Raw genomic sequence first — 20,143 nt, 5'->3', positions numbered from 1 at the left:
ACTACACGGTAGGAACCGGCAACTATGAGGCCGCGGTATGGCCGACTATGGGTCCAGGAACTACGATTGACCAACTACAACGTGTCCACATATCTGACATCCGGCAGAGTGGTGGTCGGTGTCTCTTCGGCATCTCAGCCGACGAGTATTTGACGCAAGTTTTTGGCGCTCCTACGCCCAGGTGGAGTGTGGGCACAACAGGCCCCTGAAGAATTTCTCTGCGTTGCGCCTCCCGGCGGAGGCAGGGTGGCGATAGCCGGGGCCGGGGGCATGTAGGCCACAACCGCAGGTTGGAGTCGAGCAGTGGCGGCCGTGGGTGGCGGCAGGTAGGCTACAACCGTGGGCTGGAGTCGAGCAGTGGCGGCCGCGGGTGGCAGCAGGCAGACGCAACCGTGGGCTGGAGTCGAGCGGTGGGGGCGGACAGACCGCAGCCGCAGTCGAGCAGTGGCAGCCGGGGGCGGCAGCGGGCAGGCCGCAGGTGGCAGCGGGCAGACAGCAGCTGCGTGCTGGAGTCGGGCGGTGGCGGCAGGCAGGCCGAAACTGCGGGCTGAAGTGAGGGGAGCGCGGTCGTTTGGTCGGTGTCCCACTGCTGGGCTGCTCGGTGCTGCCTCCTCCCTGACCGTGGTGCGTCTCTCTGGTCGTCACTCACTCCTTCTGGCTCTGGCGCCACCTAGGCTTCCTGCTCCTTCTCTCCAGCTCTGTTGAGTGCCCCCTGCTGGCGTTCTCACCTCCTTTTATACCTGCTCCGCCCCACTCCTTCTAGAACTGTCTCTGGTCAGTCCTCTAATTATGTCCCCCGGAAACAGTCTCCCTAGGAACCTTGCTGACAGTCTCCTCGGTTCTAGTCTGGTTACACAGTGGGGACTCGTCACTCGCCCTCGTACATGAGAATGACCGGCTGTCCTCAGTGAGATCTACCACCATCAGGTCTTCACTCCGCCTGTGGCCCTGCAATCTCCTCCCTGGGGCCACTCAGTCTCCCCTCCCTATGGCCCTGCCCCTGCAGTCTCCACCTGGTCCCTCACAGAGAACGTTCGTTCCACCGTCTGCACATCAAGTCCTCACATGAGCTGCAGTGTGCGCACTGACCTCAAGATGTCGCTACATCCCAAGCGCCGCATAACCCCGCCCCTTGCACATGATTGACACGTCTAACTCCGCCCTTGACGACGTTATACCAACGCTCCTGAGACAACACCCACTGCCCTTCTTCCAATTCAATAGCCGCAGTAATAACCGGGGGGCGTGTCCTGGCCGACTGGAGACAGGAGCTTCGCCAATCAGCGGCTGCTATCTTGGTCACATGGCGTGCCTGTCGATAGACTCACCAGTGGAGGAGAACATGATCTCACATCAGTCCATCTAGTCACTCCCCCTACGGCTGTCACAACAGGACGGAGTCCCGCCCCCTTGTCAGTGACATCTGCGAGAGCGCCGGAATAGAGACAACTGAGGCAGCGGGTCACAGGTGAGGAGCGAGTGTCACGGGAGGATTGCGGAGGGATACAGGTGAGGAGCGGGGTGTGTCACAGGGGGAGAGAGAGTGGAGGGATACCGTGAGGAGCGGAATGTCACAGGTGAGGAGCGAAGTGACACCGGGGAGAGAGCAGAGGGATAAAGGGGAGGGAGCGGGCTGACATAGGGGAGAGAGTAGAGGGATAAAGGGGAGAGAGCAGAGGGATAAAGGGGAGGGAGCGGGCTGACATAGGGGAGAGAGCAGAGGGATAAAGGGGAGGGAGCGGGCTGACATAGGGGAGAGAGTAGAGGGATAAAGGGGAGGGAGCGGGCTGACATTGGGGAGAGAGCAGAGGGATAAAGGGGAGGGAGCGGGCTGACATAGGGGAGAGAGTAGAGGGATAAACGGGAGGGAGCGGGCTGACATTGGGGAGAGAGCAGAGGGATAAAGGGGAGGGAGCGGGCTGACATAGGGGAGAGAGTAGAGGGATAAAGGGGAGAGAGCAGAGGGATAAAGGGGAGGGAGCGGGCTGACATAGGGGAGAGAGTAGAGGGATAAACGGGAGGGAGCGGGCTGACATTGGGGAGAGAGCAGAGGGATAAAGGGGAGGGAGCGGGCTGACATAGGGGAGAGAGTAGAGGGATAAAGGGGAGAGAGCAGAGGGATAAAGGGGAGGGAGCGGGCTGACATTGGGGAGAGAGCAGAGGGATAAAGGGGAGGGAGCGGGCTGACATAGGGGAGAGAGTAGAGGGATAAAGGGGAGGGAGCGGGCTGACATTGGGGAGAGAGCAGAGGGATAAAGGGGAGGGAGCGGGCTGACATAGGGGAGAGAGTAGAGGGATAAACGGGAGGGAGCGGGCTGACATTGGGGAGAGAGCAGAGGGATAAAGGGGAGGGAGCGGGCTGACACAGGGGAGAGAGGGATAAAGGGGAGGGAGCAGGGTGACATCAGGGAGAGAGTAGAGAGATAAAGGTGAGAGAGCGGGGTGACACAGGGGAGAGAGTAGAGGGATAAAGGTGAGGGAGCGGGGTGACACCGGAGAGAGGAGGGATACAGGTGAGAAGTGGAGTGACATCGAGGAGGGATACAGGTGATGAGTGGGTGTCACTGGGGAGAGAGTGGAGGGATACCGTGAGGAGCGGGGTGTCACAGGTGAGGAGCGAAGTGACATCGGGGAGAGAGTAGAGGGAAAGGTGAGTAGTGGGGTGACACCGGGGAGAGAGTAGAGGGGAAGGTGAGGAGTGGGGTGACACCGGGGAGAGAGTAGAGGGAAGGTGAGCAGTGGGGTGACACCGGGGAGAGAGTAGAGGGAAGGTAAGAAGTGGGGTGACACCAGGGAGAGAGCAGAGGGATAAAGGTGAGGGAGTGGGGTGACATCGAGGAGGGAGCCGAGGGATACAGGTGAAGAGTGGGGTGACACAGGTGCGGATCAGGGTGACACCGGCCGGAGAGAAAGGAGGGATACTGGTGAAGAGCGGGTGACACCAGAGAGAGAACGGAGCGAGACGGGGAAAGGAGGGAGTGGCTCCCTGAGCTGTCTGTGGTACGGGCAATTGGGCCCCCCTTTGTGGCCGGGGCTGTATGTCAAGTCTGTGGCCGGGGCAGTGGGGACCCCCATGTGGCCAGGGCTGTAGGGGCTCCCGTGCGGTCTATGGCCAGGGTTCTGGGCCCCCCCCCCGTGCAGGAGGCCATGACTGATGTTTGGTTCCGGTTTCAGGGTCCACCATGGATCTCGTCCTGAACGTGGCCGATCGTCACTTCTTCACCCCTCACGTGTATCCGGCGTCCTGGAGCGAGGACCACCCCCTGCGGCAGTTCCTCAGCCTCTTAGTGGTCACCAATCTGGGGGCAGTGGTCATCTACTTCCTCTTCGGGGCCCTCAGTTACTTCTTCATATTCGACCACTCTCTGATGAAGCACCCGCAGTTTTTGGAGGTGAGCAGTCGTGCGATCGCTGCCGTCTCTGCAGAGCTCCTGTAAATGGCGTTTTACAATTACTTTGTGAATCTGTAGGACTCATAACACCTTGTATCTTCTTCTGTCTGCTCACAATGTGCACTATCCTCCAGAGCTGCTTTCTCTGTTCTGCTGGAACTTAATGTCTTTCTCTAGTGACCTCCAGAGCTGTATTCATAATTCTTCTATTATATTTTCTACACCTGTCACATCCAAAGCAGTATTGTAATTCACACATCTATTCCATTCAACTCCAGAGCTGCATTTATAATTCTCTCATTAGACTGGCATCCAGTCCTGGGTTCGAATCCCACCTAGGACAACATCTGCAAGGAGTTTGTATGTTCTCCCCGTGTTTGCGTGGGTTTCCTCCGGGCACTCCGGTTTACTCCCACACTCCAAAGACATACTGATAGGGAATTTAGATTGTGAACCCCATCGGGGACAGTGATGAAAATGTGTGCAAACTGTAAAGCGCTATATAAAAATAAAGATTATTATTATTATTATTATTAAGGAGGGCATGTATTGGGCCCAGTCTTCCTTATGTCTTGTGCCCAGAGCTGCGCTCACCGTTTTTTACTTTTTTGCTATAGAATCAGGTGCGACGAGAGATCATCTACTCCCTGAAGTCCATGCCGTGGATGAGTGTCCCAACCGTCGGCCTCTTCTTAGCTGAAGTCCGGGGATACAGCCGGCTGTATGACAACATTGATAGCTCCCCTTACGGTAAGAGAGTGGGGACACTAACAGCATGATAATACTGCATGCACATTGTATTATACTCCAGTGCTGCACTCACAAATCTGCTGGTCCATTAAACAGTCAGCAAGCTTCTCTGGCTGATTAGTGAAGCTGCAGTAATGCCGGGGACAGTTAGTTTCTCTGGTATCAGATTATTGCATAACACCCGGTGTAAGGACGACACAAAAGGGACTGTAAAGTATCGGAGACAGCTCTGGACAGGCAGGGAATGCTGGGAAAGTTCCACTCTAAAGCTGCAGAATAGTGAATGCAGCTCTATATATTACAGGATGTAACTCAGGATCAGTAACATAATGTATGTACACAGTGACTGCACCAGCAGAATAGTGAGTGCAGCTCTGGAGCATAATACAGGATGTAACTCAGGATCAGTAATGTAATATATGTACACAGTGACTGCACTAGTAGAATATTGAGTGCAGCTCTGGAGTATAATACACAGGATCTGTAATGTAATGTATGTACACAGTGACTGCACCAGCAGAATAGTGAGTGCAGCTGTGTAGTATAATACAGGATGTAACTCAGGATCAATAATGTAATGTATGTACACAGTGACTGCACCAGCAGAATAGTGAGCGCAGCTCTGGAGTATAATACAGGATGCAGCACAGGATCATATATACGCAGTCATCCCGCATTGTCCATATATGACTAATGCGCTTTGTTTCCCCTCCCCCAGGCTGGTTTGGCGTCATCCTCAGTATGTTCTCCTTCCTCTTCTTCACGGATATGTGCATCTACTGGATCCATCGCTTCCTGCACCATAAGTTGATTTACAAGGTATGCCGCTCACCCCTCGTACACTGAAGCTGCCACCACGACCCCCACGCACTGACGACTCAGCGCGCATCCCTGACACACTGATAAAATCTTTGGGTGCAGTCACTGTATAGATAAATGTTATCTCCAATTATCAGGCAGTTCGGGCTCCCGATTATTGGGCACCCGATGGTCCGGACTGTCTGTTGGTCTGGCACCTAATCGTCCACAGTATCTGATAATCTGGCACCTTTTCAGGCCCCACCGGTCCCAGATTAGAGGAATGTTTATGACATCGGTCCCTGGTTGTGTCTTCCAGAACGTGCACAAGCCTCACCACCTGTGGAAGGTGACCACACCGTTTGCCAGCCATGCCTTCCACCCACTGGACGGCTTCCTGCAGAGCCTCCCGTACCACATCTACCCCTTCATCTTCCCGCTGCACAAGGTCACCTACCTGGGCCTCTACATCTTCGTCAACATTTGGACCGTGTCCATCCACGATGGGGATTACCGTGTCCCCAAGGCCTTCGAAAGCATCATCAATGGTGCCGCTCATCACACCGACCACCACCTCTACTTTGACTACAACTTCGGTCAGTACTTCACTCTCTGGGATAAAATCGGGGGGTCCTACAAGAACCCGTCCGCCCTGGAAGGGAACGGCCCCCACGACCTGTGCAGGAAACTGGCGCAAGAAAACATTGAAGCCAAGAAGAGCAACTAAGGTGGCGGCACGGAAAAGATAGCGGTTGGCGTCATTCTCCGCCACTTATATAGTTGGAAGAACTGCGATCTCAGCTAATTAACCTCTTCCTGCCTGTGGCCCACTCGGGGCTTCACTCTGTAACTGTGTAATTACAGCGTTTAATGAATGCCGACTAATCGGGCCACAAAGCTCGCGGCTGCAGAGCGAACTGATCAGATACCAGCGCTGATCGCAGATACCATATCACCCAGACTATGGCACAAGCAGCAAGCCGGACAAAGTCCGAGGACGGGTGATTGTGTCACGTCTCCACCCCAGACTCCACCTGACAACAGGGCGGAAAATGTCACCGGCCGAGACAAGACAACAACATCGGAGCAATGAAAAGTTCTCTGACTTTCTCCTGTCTGCCTCAGACTCTTCACAATCTCTGCTTGCTGCCGCTGAAAGATTTGATAGTTATACCTGGACTCCATATAGTTCACCTGCGCTGGTACATTGTAACAAACTAAGCTGACAGGAGAGAGGTCAGTGCCATGTGCCTATCTCCACAGAGGATCGTCAGTGCGAGATGCCTCTGGAACAAACCCTCTCTGTGGCAAGGATTGAGTTAGGCCCAGTTCTTAGTCTCTGGATAGATAGGAATGATCCCAGTCACTGCCAGTAAGCAGAGATCTTGATAATAGTGAAGATTTTAATCAGAAAGTTGCAGATCTCCTGGATCCAGTGATCGGCTTCTTTCCCATGACTCTGCCGGCTCCGACATTACTGGACAGTTCTGTAATTCCTGGCATTGTACTATATGATCCATGCAGAGACTTCTGGGATTGACTGATGCTCCTGAGCTGACCACTGGGTCCACGTGAGACGGCCACGGGCAACGCCGGGTCCATGTGAGACGGCCACGGGGAATTGCGGTAAACTGTGCCGTGGCCGTGATGTGTGCACTCGGCTGATTCCTAGTCGTCTCAGGCCGGAGCCGGATGTGACCAGATCTTATAATAATGCAGACACTGCAGCTGTCACAGTGCTCCAGCGTCCTGCATGAGGGGACGGCCGCGATTCATATGTCACTTCATATATATAAGATTATATTGTAGCCGAGAGCCAATCAGAAGACTGTATATTTTATGTCCGTGACACGAGGACCAGAAATAAAATAGTTTCATAATGAACAATCGTCTGTTTATAAGGAGGGAAGATAGAGCGTACACAAAAGTCCCCTCCACCAGCTGTGCACTGAATGTGCTGATATCACTACAGTCCGCTCCACCAGTCGTGTTCTGAGAACACATCACTACAGTCCGCTCCACCAGTCATGTTCTGAGAACACATCACTATACTCCGCTCCACCAGTCGTGTTGTGAGAACACATCACTATACTCCGCTCCACCAGTCGTGTTGTGAGAACACATCACTATACTCCGCTCCACCAGTCGTGTTGTGAGAACACATCACTATACTCCGCTCCACCAGTCGTGTTGTGAGAACACATCACTATACTCCGCTCCACCAGTCGTGTTGTGAGAACACATCACTATACTCCGCTCCACCAGTCGTGTTGTGAGAACACATCACTATACTCCGCTCCACCAGTCGTGTTGTGAGAACACATCACTATACTCCGCTCCACCAGTCGTGTTGTGAGAACACATCACTATACTCCGCTCCACCAGTCGTGTTGTGAGAACACATCACTATACTCCGCTCCACCAGTCGTGTTCTGAGAACACATCACTATACTCCGCTCCACCAGTCGTGTCGTGAGAACACATCACTATACTCCGCTCCACCAGTCGTGTCGTGAGAACACATCACTATACTCCGCTCCACCAGTCGTGTCGTGAGAACACATCACTATACTCCGCTCCACCAGTCGTGTCGTGAGAACACATCACTATACTCCGCTCCACCAGTCGTGTCGTGAGAACACATCACTATACTCCGCTCCACCAGTCGTGTCGTGAGAACACATCACTATACTCCGCTCCACCAGTCGTGTTGTGAGAACACATCACTATACTCCGCTCCACCAGTCGTGTTCTGAGAACACATCACTATACTCCGCTCCACCAGTCGTGTTGTGAGAACACATCACTATACTCCGCTCCACCAGTCGTGTTGTGAGAACACATCACTATACTCCGCTCCACCAGTCGTGTTGTGAGAACACATCACTATACTCCGCTCCACCAGTCGTGTTGTGAGAACACATCACTATACTCCGCTCCACCAGTCGTGTTCTGAGAACACATCACTACAGACCGCTCCACCAGTTGTGTTCTGAGAACCCATCATTACAGTCTGCTCCACCAGTCGTGTCCTGAGTACATAGCACTACAGTCAGGTCCACCAGTCTTGCTGAGAACACATCACTACAGTCCGCTCCACCAGTCGTGCTGAGAACACATCACTACAGTCCGCCCCACCAGTCGTGCTCTGAGAACACATCACTACAGTCCGCTACACCAGTTGTTTCCAGTACTGATGGAGCCACCAGTGATGCCGACCATTCCCGGAGGCTTGCACAAAGATGAGGCTTGTATAGGATCCTGGTCACACAGCACAGTGCACAGTGTCCGGCTTACAGCCCTTTAATGACGCCCGCACATTACATGACATTATCCGTGTGCATTTGAAACACCAGGCAGCCTCTCCTCCATGATTGGTCGGTGTTACTGGTGTTTTCTTCAGTGTTTTGTACCTGTGCTCCCTTCACCTTTACCATGGGGCTGATGAATCCTGATGTGCATTACTATTGTGTCTTGTTGGTAAATAATATTGTGTATTGTCAGCTTTTTTTGTGATGTTCTTTGAATTTCTTCTCTTTTTCAATGAGTTACACTTTAATCTTTGTGTCTGCAATGTGTGAGCTAATGCCAATTAGCCGCAGTTCAGAGAATGCCCACTAGATGGTGCCTGCGCCCAGCAATTCACAAGTCACACTATAGCATCAGGTACAGATAGAGTGCGTCACTCGTAGTGCAGGTGTCACTAGTAGCGCAGGGGCGGAGCATGACCTTTGATAGATGACGTCTGTGATCAGGAATTATACAATCAGCGTGGGTCGTTTATTGGCCTCCATCACTCTTAGGCCGGGATCACACATGCAAGAAACTTTTGCGAGTCTCTCGCATCAATACCCAGTGCTGTCACTGGCACTCGGGACTGGAGTGTGCGGCTGCATAGAAATACATGTGAAATGCAAGTGTGATCCCAGCCATAGAGTCTGATTCCACTGATTGGCAGCAGTGGTATGGTGATGGGCGCCTGGAGCTCATATTTTATAATGTCAGAACTAATAAGCTACAGTGTTAGGTCTGGTCCCCAGAGCAGCAGCGGCGGCTGCCATGTGTCCTTGCCAGGGAGGGGTTAACACGAAGCAATATGTTTCCTTTATTCTCGGGGTCTCTTTGGCATCTGTTTTCGAAACATTTCCTGACGCCCGGCGATCAAATGTGGCAGATAAACCTCCGAGCCGCGATGAAGTGTTACCATCCATCCGCTTACCATCATGGTGGTCGCCCCCATCTGTTAGTAAGAAATACGAGCTGATGAAAGCACTCGCCCTGCACAGGAAGAAGAAGCGGAGGGGAGATGTCTGCGTGTAACCCGGCTCCAACAACTCGCCCTCAAAAACCACAGTGCCGGGGGTGAAGGCCAGGAAATGGGGCCAAGTTGGCAATGTGTCAGCTCGCAGGAAGAGAGGATTTACAGCCGCTGTATGAGTCCCTGTTCCAGAAATCACACGGTTACTGCGCAGACAATAAAATAGGGAAATATAATGTCCAGAAATTATAAAAACGCATAAAGACGAGAGTATAACGCACAACATGGTATAGAGAGAGCATAACGGTGTGGAAGAAACGAATAAAAACACAGAGTGGTATAGCTAAGAGTGTGACACATGTCGCAGTACAGACGACAGTATGACACACGGATAGGTATAGATGAGAGTATGACACGCGGAGCGGTATACATGAGAGTATGACACATGGAGCGGTATAGATGACAGTGTGACACGGTACAGAATAGATGAGTGTATGACACATGATGCGGTATAGATGAGTGTGACACCCGAAGAGGTATAGATGAGAGTATGACACGCGGAGCGGTATACATGAGCGTTTGACACCCGGAACAGAATAGATGAGTGTATGACACTCTTATAAACAGGGAGGAAATGGTTCAGGAGGTAAAAGTGGCTGGGACCCTAGGAGGTAGCGACCATGCTATTTTAGAATTTTGGATAACTAGAGGAGGAAGACCTGTCAGGACTCAGACGTCAAGGTTAGATTTCAGAAAGGCAGATTTTAAGGGATTCAGAAGGAGAATTGGAGAGATCCAATGGCTGGATATCCTTAAAGACAAAAATGTCCAGGAAGGATGGGAAATCTTGAAAAATGAAATTCTAAAAGCACAAATGTTAACAATTCCGAAAAGAGGGAAGAATAGGAAGCATTTAAGGAAACCTGGATGGATGAACACAGAACTTAAGCACATGCTAAAAAGGAAGAAAAAAATGTTTATAAAATGGAAAGAGGGAGGCATATATAAAGAAGAATATAATGCTGTCTGCAGAACCTGCAGGGCACAAATCATATTATCTAAAGCTGACAATGAATTGAGGCTTGCAAGAGATGTCAAAAGCAATAATAAAGGATTTTGGGGATATGTCAAAAGTAAAAGAAAAGTCAAAGATGCTATAGGATTTTTACAGGATGAAAATGATGAAATGGTAAGACAGGATGTTGAGAAGGCCGAACTTTTAAATTCCTATTTTGCATCTGTTTTCTCTCAGAAAGGAAATGTAACATCACTGTTCTTCACTGCCCTATTAAGGGAATAGAAGAATCCAGGATATAAACAGAAAGATAGTGAGGAAACACTTAGCTAACCTAAATGAATTCAAGTCTCCAGGTCCAGATGAATTACACCCCAGAGTACTGAAGGAGATAGCAGAAGAAATTTTTGAACCCCTCTCCATAATCTTTGAAAATTCTTGGAGAACAGGAGAAGTCCCAGAAGACTGGAGAAGAGCAAATGTTGTTCCTATCTTCAAAAAGGGGAAGAAGGTGGACCCAGGCAACTATAGGCCGGTGAGTCTGACTTCTATACCAGGAAAGATCTTTGAACAAATTATTAAACAACATGTATGTCAGTACCTGGACAAGAATGACGTGATTAAACAGAGTCAGCATGGGTTTGTAACTAATAAGTCATGTCAGACTAACTTACTTTCCTTCTTTGACGGAATCACTGATTGGGTGGATCAAGGAAATGCTGTAGCTATAGTATATCTTGACTTCAGCAAAGCATTTGACAAAGTATCTCATACAATCCTTATTGAAAATATGACTAAGTATGGAATGGACAAGGCAACTGTTAGGTGGATTCATAACTGGCTTAGTGATCGGACCCAAAGAGTGGTCGTAAATGGCTGCACATCCAGTTGGAAGAATGTCTCAAGTGGGGTACCACAGGGCTCTGTCCTGGGCCCTGTATTGTTCAACATCTTTATCAACGATTTAGATGAAGGAATTGAGGGTAAACTGATTACATTTGCTGATGACACAAAGCTAGGAGGGATAGCTAATACTAAAGAGAGAGAGAGGATTCAAAAAGATATAAATAAACTGGAGAAGTGGGCAGCAACTAACAGAATGGTTTTTAACAGGGAAAAATGCAAAGTACTACATCTGAGCAATAAAAAGGAAAAAAGCATATACAGAATGGGAGGAATAGGGCTAAGCAACAGCACATGTGAAAAAGACTTGGGTATACTAATAGATCACAGACTGAATATGAGTCAACAGTGTGATGCAGCAGCAAAAAAGGCAAATGCAATTCTAGGATGTATTAACCAGAAGTATACAGTCTAGATCACGTGAATTCATTATTTCCCTCTACTCCTCTTTGGTCAGACCTCATCTGGAATATTGTGTCCAGTTTTGGGCACCACATTTTAAAAAAGACATCAACAAACTGGAGCAAGTTCAGAAAAGAGTGACCAGAATGGTGACCGGTCTGCAAACCCTGTCTTATGAGGAAAGGTTGCAGGATTTGGGAATGTTTAGTTTGCAAAAGAGAAGACTGAGAGAAGACTTAATAGCTGTCTACAAATATCTCAAGGGCTGTCACATTGTAGAAGGATCAACTTTATTCTCATTTGCACAGGGAAGGACTAGAAGCAATGGGATGAAACTGAATGGGAGGAGACACAGATTAGATATTAGAAAAAACTTTTTGACAGTTAGAGTGATCAATGAGTGGAACAGGCTGCCACGGGAAGTGGTGAGTTCTCCTTCAATGGAAGTCTTCAAACAGAGGCTGGACAGACATCTGACAGGGATGATTTAGCGAATCCTGCTTTGAGCAGGGGGTTGGACCAGATGCCCCAGGAGGTCCCTTCCAACTCTACGATTCTATGATTCTATGATGCGGTATAGATGAGAGTATGACACACGGAGAGGTATAGATGGGAGTATGGGGAGTATGACATGCGGAGCGGTATACATGAGAGTATGACACATGGAACAGAATAGATGAGTGTATGACACATGATGCGGTACAGACGAGAGTATGACACATGATGCGGTACAGACGACAGTATGATACAGGGAGCGGTACAGACGAGAGAATGACACAAGATGCGCTATAGACGTAAGACACAACGCGGTATAGAAGAGAGTATGACACACGACGCGGTATAGAAGAGAGTATGACACACGGCGTGGTATAGATGAGAGTGTGACACACGGCGCTGTATAGATGGGTGTCATGGCCGACACAGTTAAGACCTGTGGACGACACAACATATACCAACAACGGGATGGAATGGGGAGAGGAAGGCCCAACCTGTGCCTGAACTCCAACCTGTGCCTGTCCCTAAACCACCCTAAGGCTGACTTCACACGTGGCGGTTTTTTCACGTTTTCGCAGTGGTTTTAACTGCGCAATTTTGCCGCGAAAAATAAGCATCCCATGCATTCCTATGGGATTCCGCAATGCTGTGCTAATGCTGCGGTTTTTACCGTGGCAAATCGCTTTGCGGTAAAAAACGCAGCATGCGCATTTTTTTTTTGTGGAATCGCAGCGATCCAGTACCCATAGGATTGCATTGTTCCGCTTACTTCCCGCATGTGGCTGTGCACACCATGCGAAAAGTAAGCAGAACATTTGCGGATGGTACCCAAGGTCCGGAGGAGAGGAGACTGTCCTTCGGGCTTTGGATACCATATCCCTGTAAAAAATAGAATTTAAAATAAAAAATATTGTTATTCTCACCTTCCGGCGTCCCGTGCAGCCTTCCCGCCTCTCTCCACGCTCCCGGTCCCAGTAATCCTTTGCGAGAATTACCGCGATAACGTCCGTTCTCGCGGGTTCGCGAAGTCTCGCGGTCATTCGCACGACGTCATCGTGAGAATAACAATATTTTTTATTTTTTTTATTATTTTTTACATCCTATTTTTTACATCCTATCTTTTACTATTGATGCCGCATAGGCAGCCTCTATAGTAAAAAGTTGGTCACACTCGTCAAACACTATGTTTGACGAGTGTGACCAACCTGTCAATCAGTTCTCCAAGCGATGCTACAGATTGCTTGGAAAACGCTTGCATTCTGCAAGCTAATTACGCTTGCAAAACGCTAGTTTTTCCGCGGGAAAATCACGGGAATTTAAAATGCGATTTACCTGCGGAATGGAATTCGAGCGGTAATTTCCGCAAGAGTTCCGCTACGTGTGAATGTAGTCTTACGCCGCCGTCACGTGCCTAGTCCCTGATTGTTACCTCACTATTCCCTGACTAGTGCACTGGCCAGCAAAGGATGCTAGCCTCATCACTGCAGATGGTAACACACAAGGGAAGAGACAACAACAAGACAGACAGAGGTGGAAACAGCACTTAACACTATCCCTGCTGTAAAGCACCACACAGCAGTGGATAAGGCACCAGGATCACAAACTCCAAGACCACAGCAGATTCACAACTGAAACCTTTACTCCAGGCTGGTCATCATAGATTACTACTCTATCACTGACAGTCAGCTGATGGGAGTGGTCACCACCCACATCAGCTGACTAGCATAAAAGCAGCTGCCAGCAAGGAAACTGACATTAATCCTTGCTGGCCCGAAAGGAAAAAAGCTGCATTTAAATTATAGTGGAGCCAGAGCTGCCACAAATCCAAAATGACTCGAGATGGGGGGCTTCTGGACCCTCAATACTGGACTTCACTTCAACCCCCTAGGATTCGCCTCCGCAGTCACCTGATCCCCAGGTTTACCGCAAACGCAGCCCAATGGAGATGGCAATAGTGTAGGTTCCGGAGGCGCCACAAATCTCCAGAGCGCCGACCTGTGGAATATATTGTATACCTGCATTACTGGGGGTAACTCCAGCTGGAATGTCCCCGGGCTGAGAACGGCCAACACCCGATCACCCTAGAACTCCAGGTCCCAGATGCGTACATTAACCTAATGTTTTTGGTGGACACCCACACGTACTCATTCACATACAGGTCCGGACCTGAACGTTTATTTCTATGCATGCGTTTGCCAAAAGATGGCAAACTCTTTGAGGAACAGACAACAGAGGCGTCCCCCTGTGTCACCAAACTCATACCCTCGCTATACACAGAGTGATCCACCACCCTCACCTGATCCCTCCTCCTGGGAGGACACCAAGGCTCAGAGTTTACCTGTGGTGAGAGTTGAATCCTGCCCCTACTCCCTGGTGGCACCTTAGCTGCCACCACCGGAGAATAAGGGGTAGGTTGAGAAGGGCGGCAGAGACAGTAGCTCCCAGGCAGGAGTCATTACAAGACTGGTTCCATCTGACTACTTCCCTGGATCGCCAATCTATGTCCGGATTGTGTCTCTTCAGCCATGGAAGACCTAAGACGATGGGAGTTGGCATACCCTCCAAGACATAGCACAACAGGGACTCTTCATGAAGAGTCCCTATACACATTTTAATATTGTCTATGACTTGGGTCAGACTCCCCTGGCTGAGAGGGACGGAGTCAATCGCATGAATGGAAATGGGTCTCGCCAGCGACCTACCCATCAGACCATGGGTCTGAACTCATTGAAACCAGAGAGCTATTTATTCCAGGCTGGTCATCATAGATTACTCTATCACAGACAGTCAACTGAAGCCTCTGGTGATTTTTTAAAAGATGGTGGGAGTGGTCACCACCCACAGCAGCTGCCAGCAAGAAAACTGACATTAGCCATTGCTGGCCTGAAAGTAAAAAAGCTAAATTTAAATTATAGCGGAACCAGAGCTGCCACCTTTCCAAAAATGGGTCGTGACAACAAGAGTATGACACACGACGCGGTACAGACGAGAGTATGACACACGATGCGATATAGACCAGAGTATGACACACGACGTGATATAGACCAGAATATGACACACAAAGCGGTACAGACAAGAGTATGACACACGACGCGGTACAGACCAGAGTATGACACACGACGCGATATAGACCAGAGTATGACACACGACGCGATATAGACCAGAGTATGACACACAACGCGGTACAGACAAGAGTATGACACACGACGCGGTACAGATCAGAGTATGACACACGACGCGATATAGACCAGAGTATGACACACGACGTGATATAGACCAGAATATGACACACAAAGCGGTACAGACAAGAGTATGACACACGACGCGGTACAGACCAGAGTATGACACACGACGCGATATAGACCAGAGTATGACACATGACGTGATATAGACCAGAATATGACACACAAAGCGGTACAGACAAGAGTATGACACACGACGCGGTAGAGACCAGACTATGACACACGACGCGATATAGACCAGAGTATGACACACAACGCGGTACAGACAAGAGTAAAACACACGACGCGGTACAAATGAGACTATGACACTTGACGCAATATAGACCAGAGTATGACACATGACGTGGTACAGATGAGAGTAAGACACACGACGGGGTGTATATGAGAGTATGACATCTCAAATTTTTATACCCTCTCTGAGGATGATAAACACATGAATATAATAGCAAAGTAAATCATTCTGGATACATACTTATGAAAACAGCCTGACGTGGTATACATGAGAGTATGACACACAGAGCAGTATAGATGAAAGTGTGACACATGACGCGCTATAGACAAGAGTATAACACACGGCGCGATATAGATCAGAGTATGAAACATGCCGCGGTACAGACAAGAGTATGACACAGGACGCGGTATAGGTGAGAGTATGACACACGGAGCGGTATAGATGAGAGTATGACACACAATGCGGTATGATGATAGTATGACACACAGAGCCAGTATAGATGAGAGTGTGACACATGACGCGGTATAGATGAGAGTATGACACACAGAGAAGTATAGATGAGAGTATGACACACGGAGCGGTATAGATGAGAGTATGACACACAGAGAAGTATAGATGAGAGTATGACACACGGAGCAGTATAGATGAGAGTATGACACACAACGTGGTATAGGTGATAGTATGACACATAGAGCAGTATAGATGAGAGTGTAACACATGACGTGGTATAGATAAGAGTATGACACACGGAGAAGTATAGACGAGAGTCTGACACACGGAGCGGTATAGATGAGAGTATGACATATGATGCGGTATATATGAGAGTATGACACGTGACGCGGTATAGATGAGAGTATGACACATGGAGCGGTATAGATGAGGGCATGACACACGATGCAGTATAGATGAGAATATAACACGGTGCGGTATAAATGAGAGTATGAAGAGGAGGATGAATGAACTCATGGAGATCAACATCCGACACTGCGGAGACACCATCACGTGTTTCTCAACGCAGTGATTCTAGAGCACTGCCCCCATCCCTTATGGGAAATATGTAAAACATGCAAAACAGAAGCCGCGGAGACACCATCACGTGTTTCTCAACGCAAGCAATGACCAGCCAGGTCTTTGCCCGGGAAGGAACAACCACGGGAAGGGCAGTCTCCAATGAAGGAAACCACCTATGCCAAAACATGGTATCCATCCACATACAGCTGTTTCAAGGTATTGCCCCTCATCAGTGTGGAGTAGGAAACTGGCTGGTAGGAGCAATGCCTAGTAAAAAGACAATGAAGAGGAGGATGAATGAACTCATGGAGATCAACATCCGACACTGCGGAGACACCATCACGTGTTTCTCAGCGCAGTGATTCTAGAGCAGTGGTCTCCAACCTTTTTTGCACCAGGGACCGGTTTCAAGCAAGACCATTCTTCCATGGCCCGGCAGGGCAGGGATGGAGGTGTGGCAGGGGCGGGGCTTTGGTCATAAGGGGGCGAGGCTATGGACGCAGTTGTAGTGTAGCAGTGCATACTTATAATTAAATAACTTTTATAATGTGACTCAACTCACCATAGGTTTTGAATGAGTGCTCCATCACCCCCTTCTCCCCATCATTGCCTTCACCCCATCACTGCCATCTCTCCATCATTGCCTTCAATCCATCACTGCTGTCTCCCCATCATTGCCTTCACCCCATCACTCCCCTCTCCCCATCATTGCCTTCACCCCATCACTGCTGTCTCCCCATCATTGCCTTCACCCCATCACTGCTGTCTCCCCATCATTGCCTTCACCCCATCACTGCTGTCACCCCATCACTGCTGTCTCCCCATCATTGCCTTCACCCCATCACTCCCCTCTCCCCATCATTGCCTTCACCCCATCACTCCCTTCTCCCCATCATTGCCTTCACCCCATCACTCCCTTCTCCCCATCATTGCCTTCACCCCATCACTCCCCTCTCCCCATCATTGCCTTTACCCCATCATTGCCTTCACCCCATCACTGCCGTCTCTCCATCATTGCCTTCACCCCATCACTGCTGTCTCCCCATCATTGCCTTCACCCCATCACTGCTGTCTCCCCATCATTGCCTTCACCCCATCACTCCCCTCTCCCCATCATTGCCTTCACCCCATCACTGCTGTCTCCCCATCATTGCCTTCACCCCATCACTCCCTTCTCCCCATCATTGCCTTCACCCCATCACTGCTGTCTCCCCATCATTGCCTTCACCCCATCACTCCCCTCTCCCCATCATTGCCTTTACCCCATCATTGCCTTCACCCCATCACTGCCGTCTCTCCATCATTGCCTTCACCCCATCACTGCCGTCTCTCCATCATTGCCTTCACCCCATCACTGCTGTCTCCCCATCATTGCCTTCACCCCATCACTCCCCTCTCCCCATCATTGCCTTCACCCCATCACTGCTGTCTCCCCATCATTGCCTTCACCCCATCACTCGCTTCTCCCCATCATTGCCTTCACCCCATCACTGCTGTCTCCCCATCATTGCCTTCACCCCATCACTCCCCTCTCCCCATCATTGCCTTCACCCCATCACTGCTGTCTCCCCATCATTGCCTTCATCCCATCACTCCCCTCTCCCCATCATTGCCTTCACCCCATCACTGCTGTCTCCCCATCATTGCCTTCACCCCATCACTCCCTTCTCCCCATCATTGCCTTCACCCCATCACTGCTGTCTCCCCATCATTGCCTTCATCCCATCACTCCCCTCTCCCCATCATTGCCTTCACCCCATCACTGCTGTCTCCCCATCATTGCCTTCATCCCATCACTCCCCTCTCCCCATCATTGCCTTCACCCCATCACTGCTGTCTCCCCATCATTGCCTTCACCCCATCACTCCCTTCTCCCCATCATTGCCTTCACCCCATCATTGCCTTCACCCCATCACTGCTGTCTCCCCATCATTGCCTTCACCCCATCACTCCCTTCTCCCCATCATTGCCTTCACCCCATCATTGCCTTCACCCCATCATTCCCCTCATGGCCTTCTCCTCATGTCCCCATCTCCTCCAGGGCCAGGCTACACAAACACAGACCAACACACACACACACACACACACAAAACACACACACACACACAGGGCCAGGCTACACACACACACACACACACACACACACACTCATGTCCCCATCTCCTCCAGGGCCAGGCTACCTACACACACACACACACTCATGTCCCCATCTCCTCCAGGGCCAGGCTACCTACACACATATACACACACACACACACACACACACTCATGTCCCCATCTCCTCCAGGGCCAGGCTACCTACACACATATACACACACACACACACACACACACACAGACACGGCCAGGCTACACACACACACACAGACACCACCTCTCTCCTCTCACCTGTCGCAGCATCGCCCGCGCTTCCTCGCTCTGACACAGCAGCGGCCGCGCTCTCCTCTCTGTGTCAGTCAGAGACAGGAAGCGCGGGCGGCGGGCAGGAAGCTGGACGCAGTGGACGGGTCCTTGCAGCTCCGCTCCTGCTATTCCCTCTTGCAGGCAGCGGAGCTGCTTGGATCGCTCCCTGGCCGCCGCTAAGAATTGCTGCGCGCCGCCCCAGCCCCCGCTACGCCACTGACCGCCCCTGGCTCCCCTTGTGTCCGCGGACCGGCAAGGGCACTGCAGCGGCCCTGTGCTGGGCCGCGGACCGGCAGTTGGGGACCCCTGTTCTAGAGCACTGCCCCCATCCCTTATGGGAAATATGTAAAACCCCGCAGCTTCATAGTCTTTTTACTAGGCATTGCTCCTACCAGCCAGTTTCCTACTCCACACTGATGAGGGGCAATACCCTGAAACAGCTGTATGTGGATGGATACCATGTTTTGGCATAGGTGGTTTCCTTCATTGGAGACTGCCCTTCCCGTGGTTGTTCCTTCCCGGGCAAAGACCTGGCTGGTCATTGCTTGCGTTGAGAAACACGTGATGATGTCTCCGCGGCTTCTGTTTTGCATGTTTTACATATTTCCCATAAGGGATGGGGGCAGTGCTCTAGAATCACTGCGTTGAGAAACACGTGATGGTGTCTCCACAGTGTCGGATGTTGATCTCCATGAGTTCATTCATCCTCCTCTTCATAGTCTTTTTACTAGGCATTGCTCCTACCAGCCAGTTTCCTACTCCACACTGATGAGGGGCAATACCCTGAAACAGCTGTATGTGGATGGATACCATGTTTTGGCATAGGTGGTTTCCTTCATTGGAGACTGCCCTTCCCGTGGTTGTTCCTTCCCGGGCAAAGACCTGGCTGGTCATTGCTTGCGTTGAGAAACACGTGATGATGTCTCCGCGGCTTCTGTTTTGCATGTTTTACATATTTCCCATAAGGGATGGGGGCAGTGCTCTAGAATCACTGCGTTGAGAAACACGTGATGGTGTCTCCACAGTGTCGGATGTTGATCTCCATGAGTTCATTCATCCTCCTCTTCATAGTCTTTTTACTAGGCATTGCTCCTACCAGCCAGTTTCCTACTCCACACTGATGAGGGGCAATACCCTGAAACAGCTGTATGTGGATGGATACCATGTTTTGGCATAGGTGGTTTCCTTCATTGGAGACTGCCCTTCCCGTGGTTGTTCCTTCCCGGGCAAAGACCTGGCTGG

At 50.3% G+C, this 20,143-nt stretch overlaps 1 protein-coding gene across 2 annotated transcripts; it reads left to right on the top strand.

Annotated features, from left to right (window-relative positions):
- Positions 1–1,312: 1,312 nt before the first annotated feature.
- SC5D (sterol-C5-desaturase) lies at positions 1,313–6,827 on the top strand. 2 transcript variants are annotated; one of them, XM_073584850.1, is made up of 5 exons: positions 1,313–1,468; positions 3,175–3,392; positions 4,010–4,142; positions 4,861–4,961; positions 5,260–6,827. In XM_073584850.1, exons 2-5 carry the CDS (start codon positions 3,183–3,185, stop codon positions 5,665–5,667), a joined length of 852 nt encoding a protein of 283 aa, XP_073440951.1. In that variant the 5' UTR covers positions 1,313–1,468; positions 3,175–3,182; the 3' UTR covers positions 5,668–6,827. The 2 variants fall into 2 exon arrangements, with proteins under 2 accessions (XP_073440951.1, XP_073440952.1); XM_073584851.1 differs by having other exon boundaries at positions 1,364–1,509.
- The last annotated feature ends 13,316 nt before the right edge of the window (positions 6,828–20,143 follow it).

Source organism: Dendrobates tinctorius, unplaced genomic scaffold (assembly GCF_039654945.1).
Source record: "Dendrobates tinctorius isolate UK_male_01 unplaced genomic scaffold, ASM3965494v1 ptg000086l, whole genome shotgun sequence".
NCBI classification, from domain to species: Eukaryota; Metazoa; Chordata; class Amphibia; order Anura; family Dendrobatidae; genus Dendrobates; species Dendrobates tinctorius.
Note: the sequence above shows the minus strand (reverse complement) of the source record. Positions and strands in the feature narration are given on the sequence as shown.

What these genes read in the sequence shown, in the direction of transcription:
- SC5D (XM_073584850.1), top strand. Translation starts at nt 3,183, where the DNA reads ATGGATCTCGTCCTGAACGTGGCCGATCGTCACTTCTTCACCCCTCAC. An exon ending in CATTGATAGCTCCCCTTACG is followed by an intron (nt 4,143 to 4,860) that starts GTAAGAGAGTGG and finishes CCCCTCCCCCAG; the next exon opens with GCTGGTTTGGCGTCATCCTC. An exon ending in ACCATAAGTTGATTTACAAG is followed by an intron (nt 4,962 to 5,259) that starts GTATGCCGCTCA and finishes TGTGTCTTCCAG; the next exon opens with AACGTGCACAAGCCTCACCA.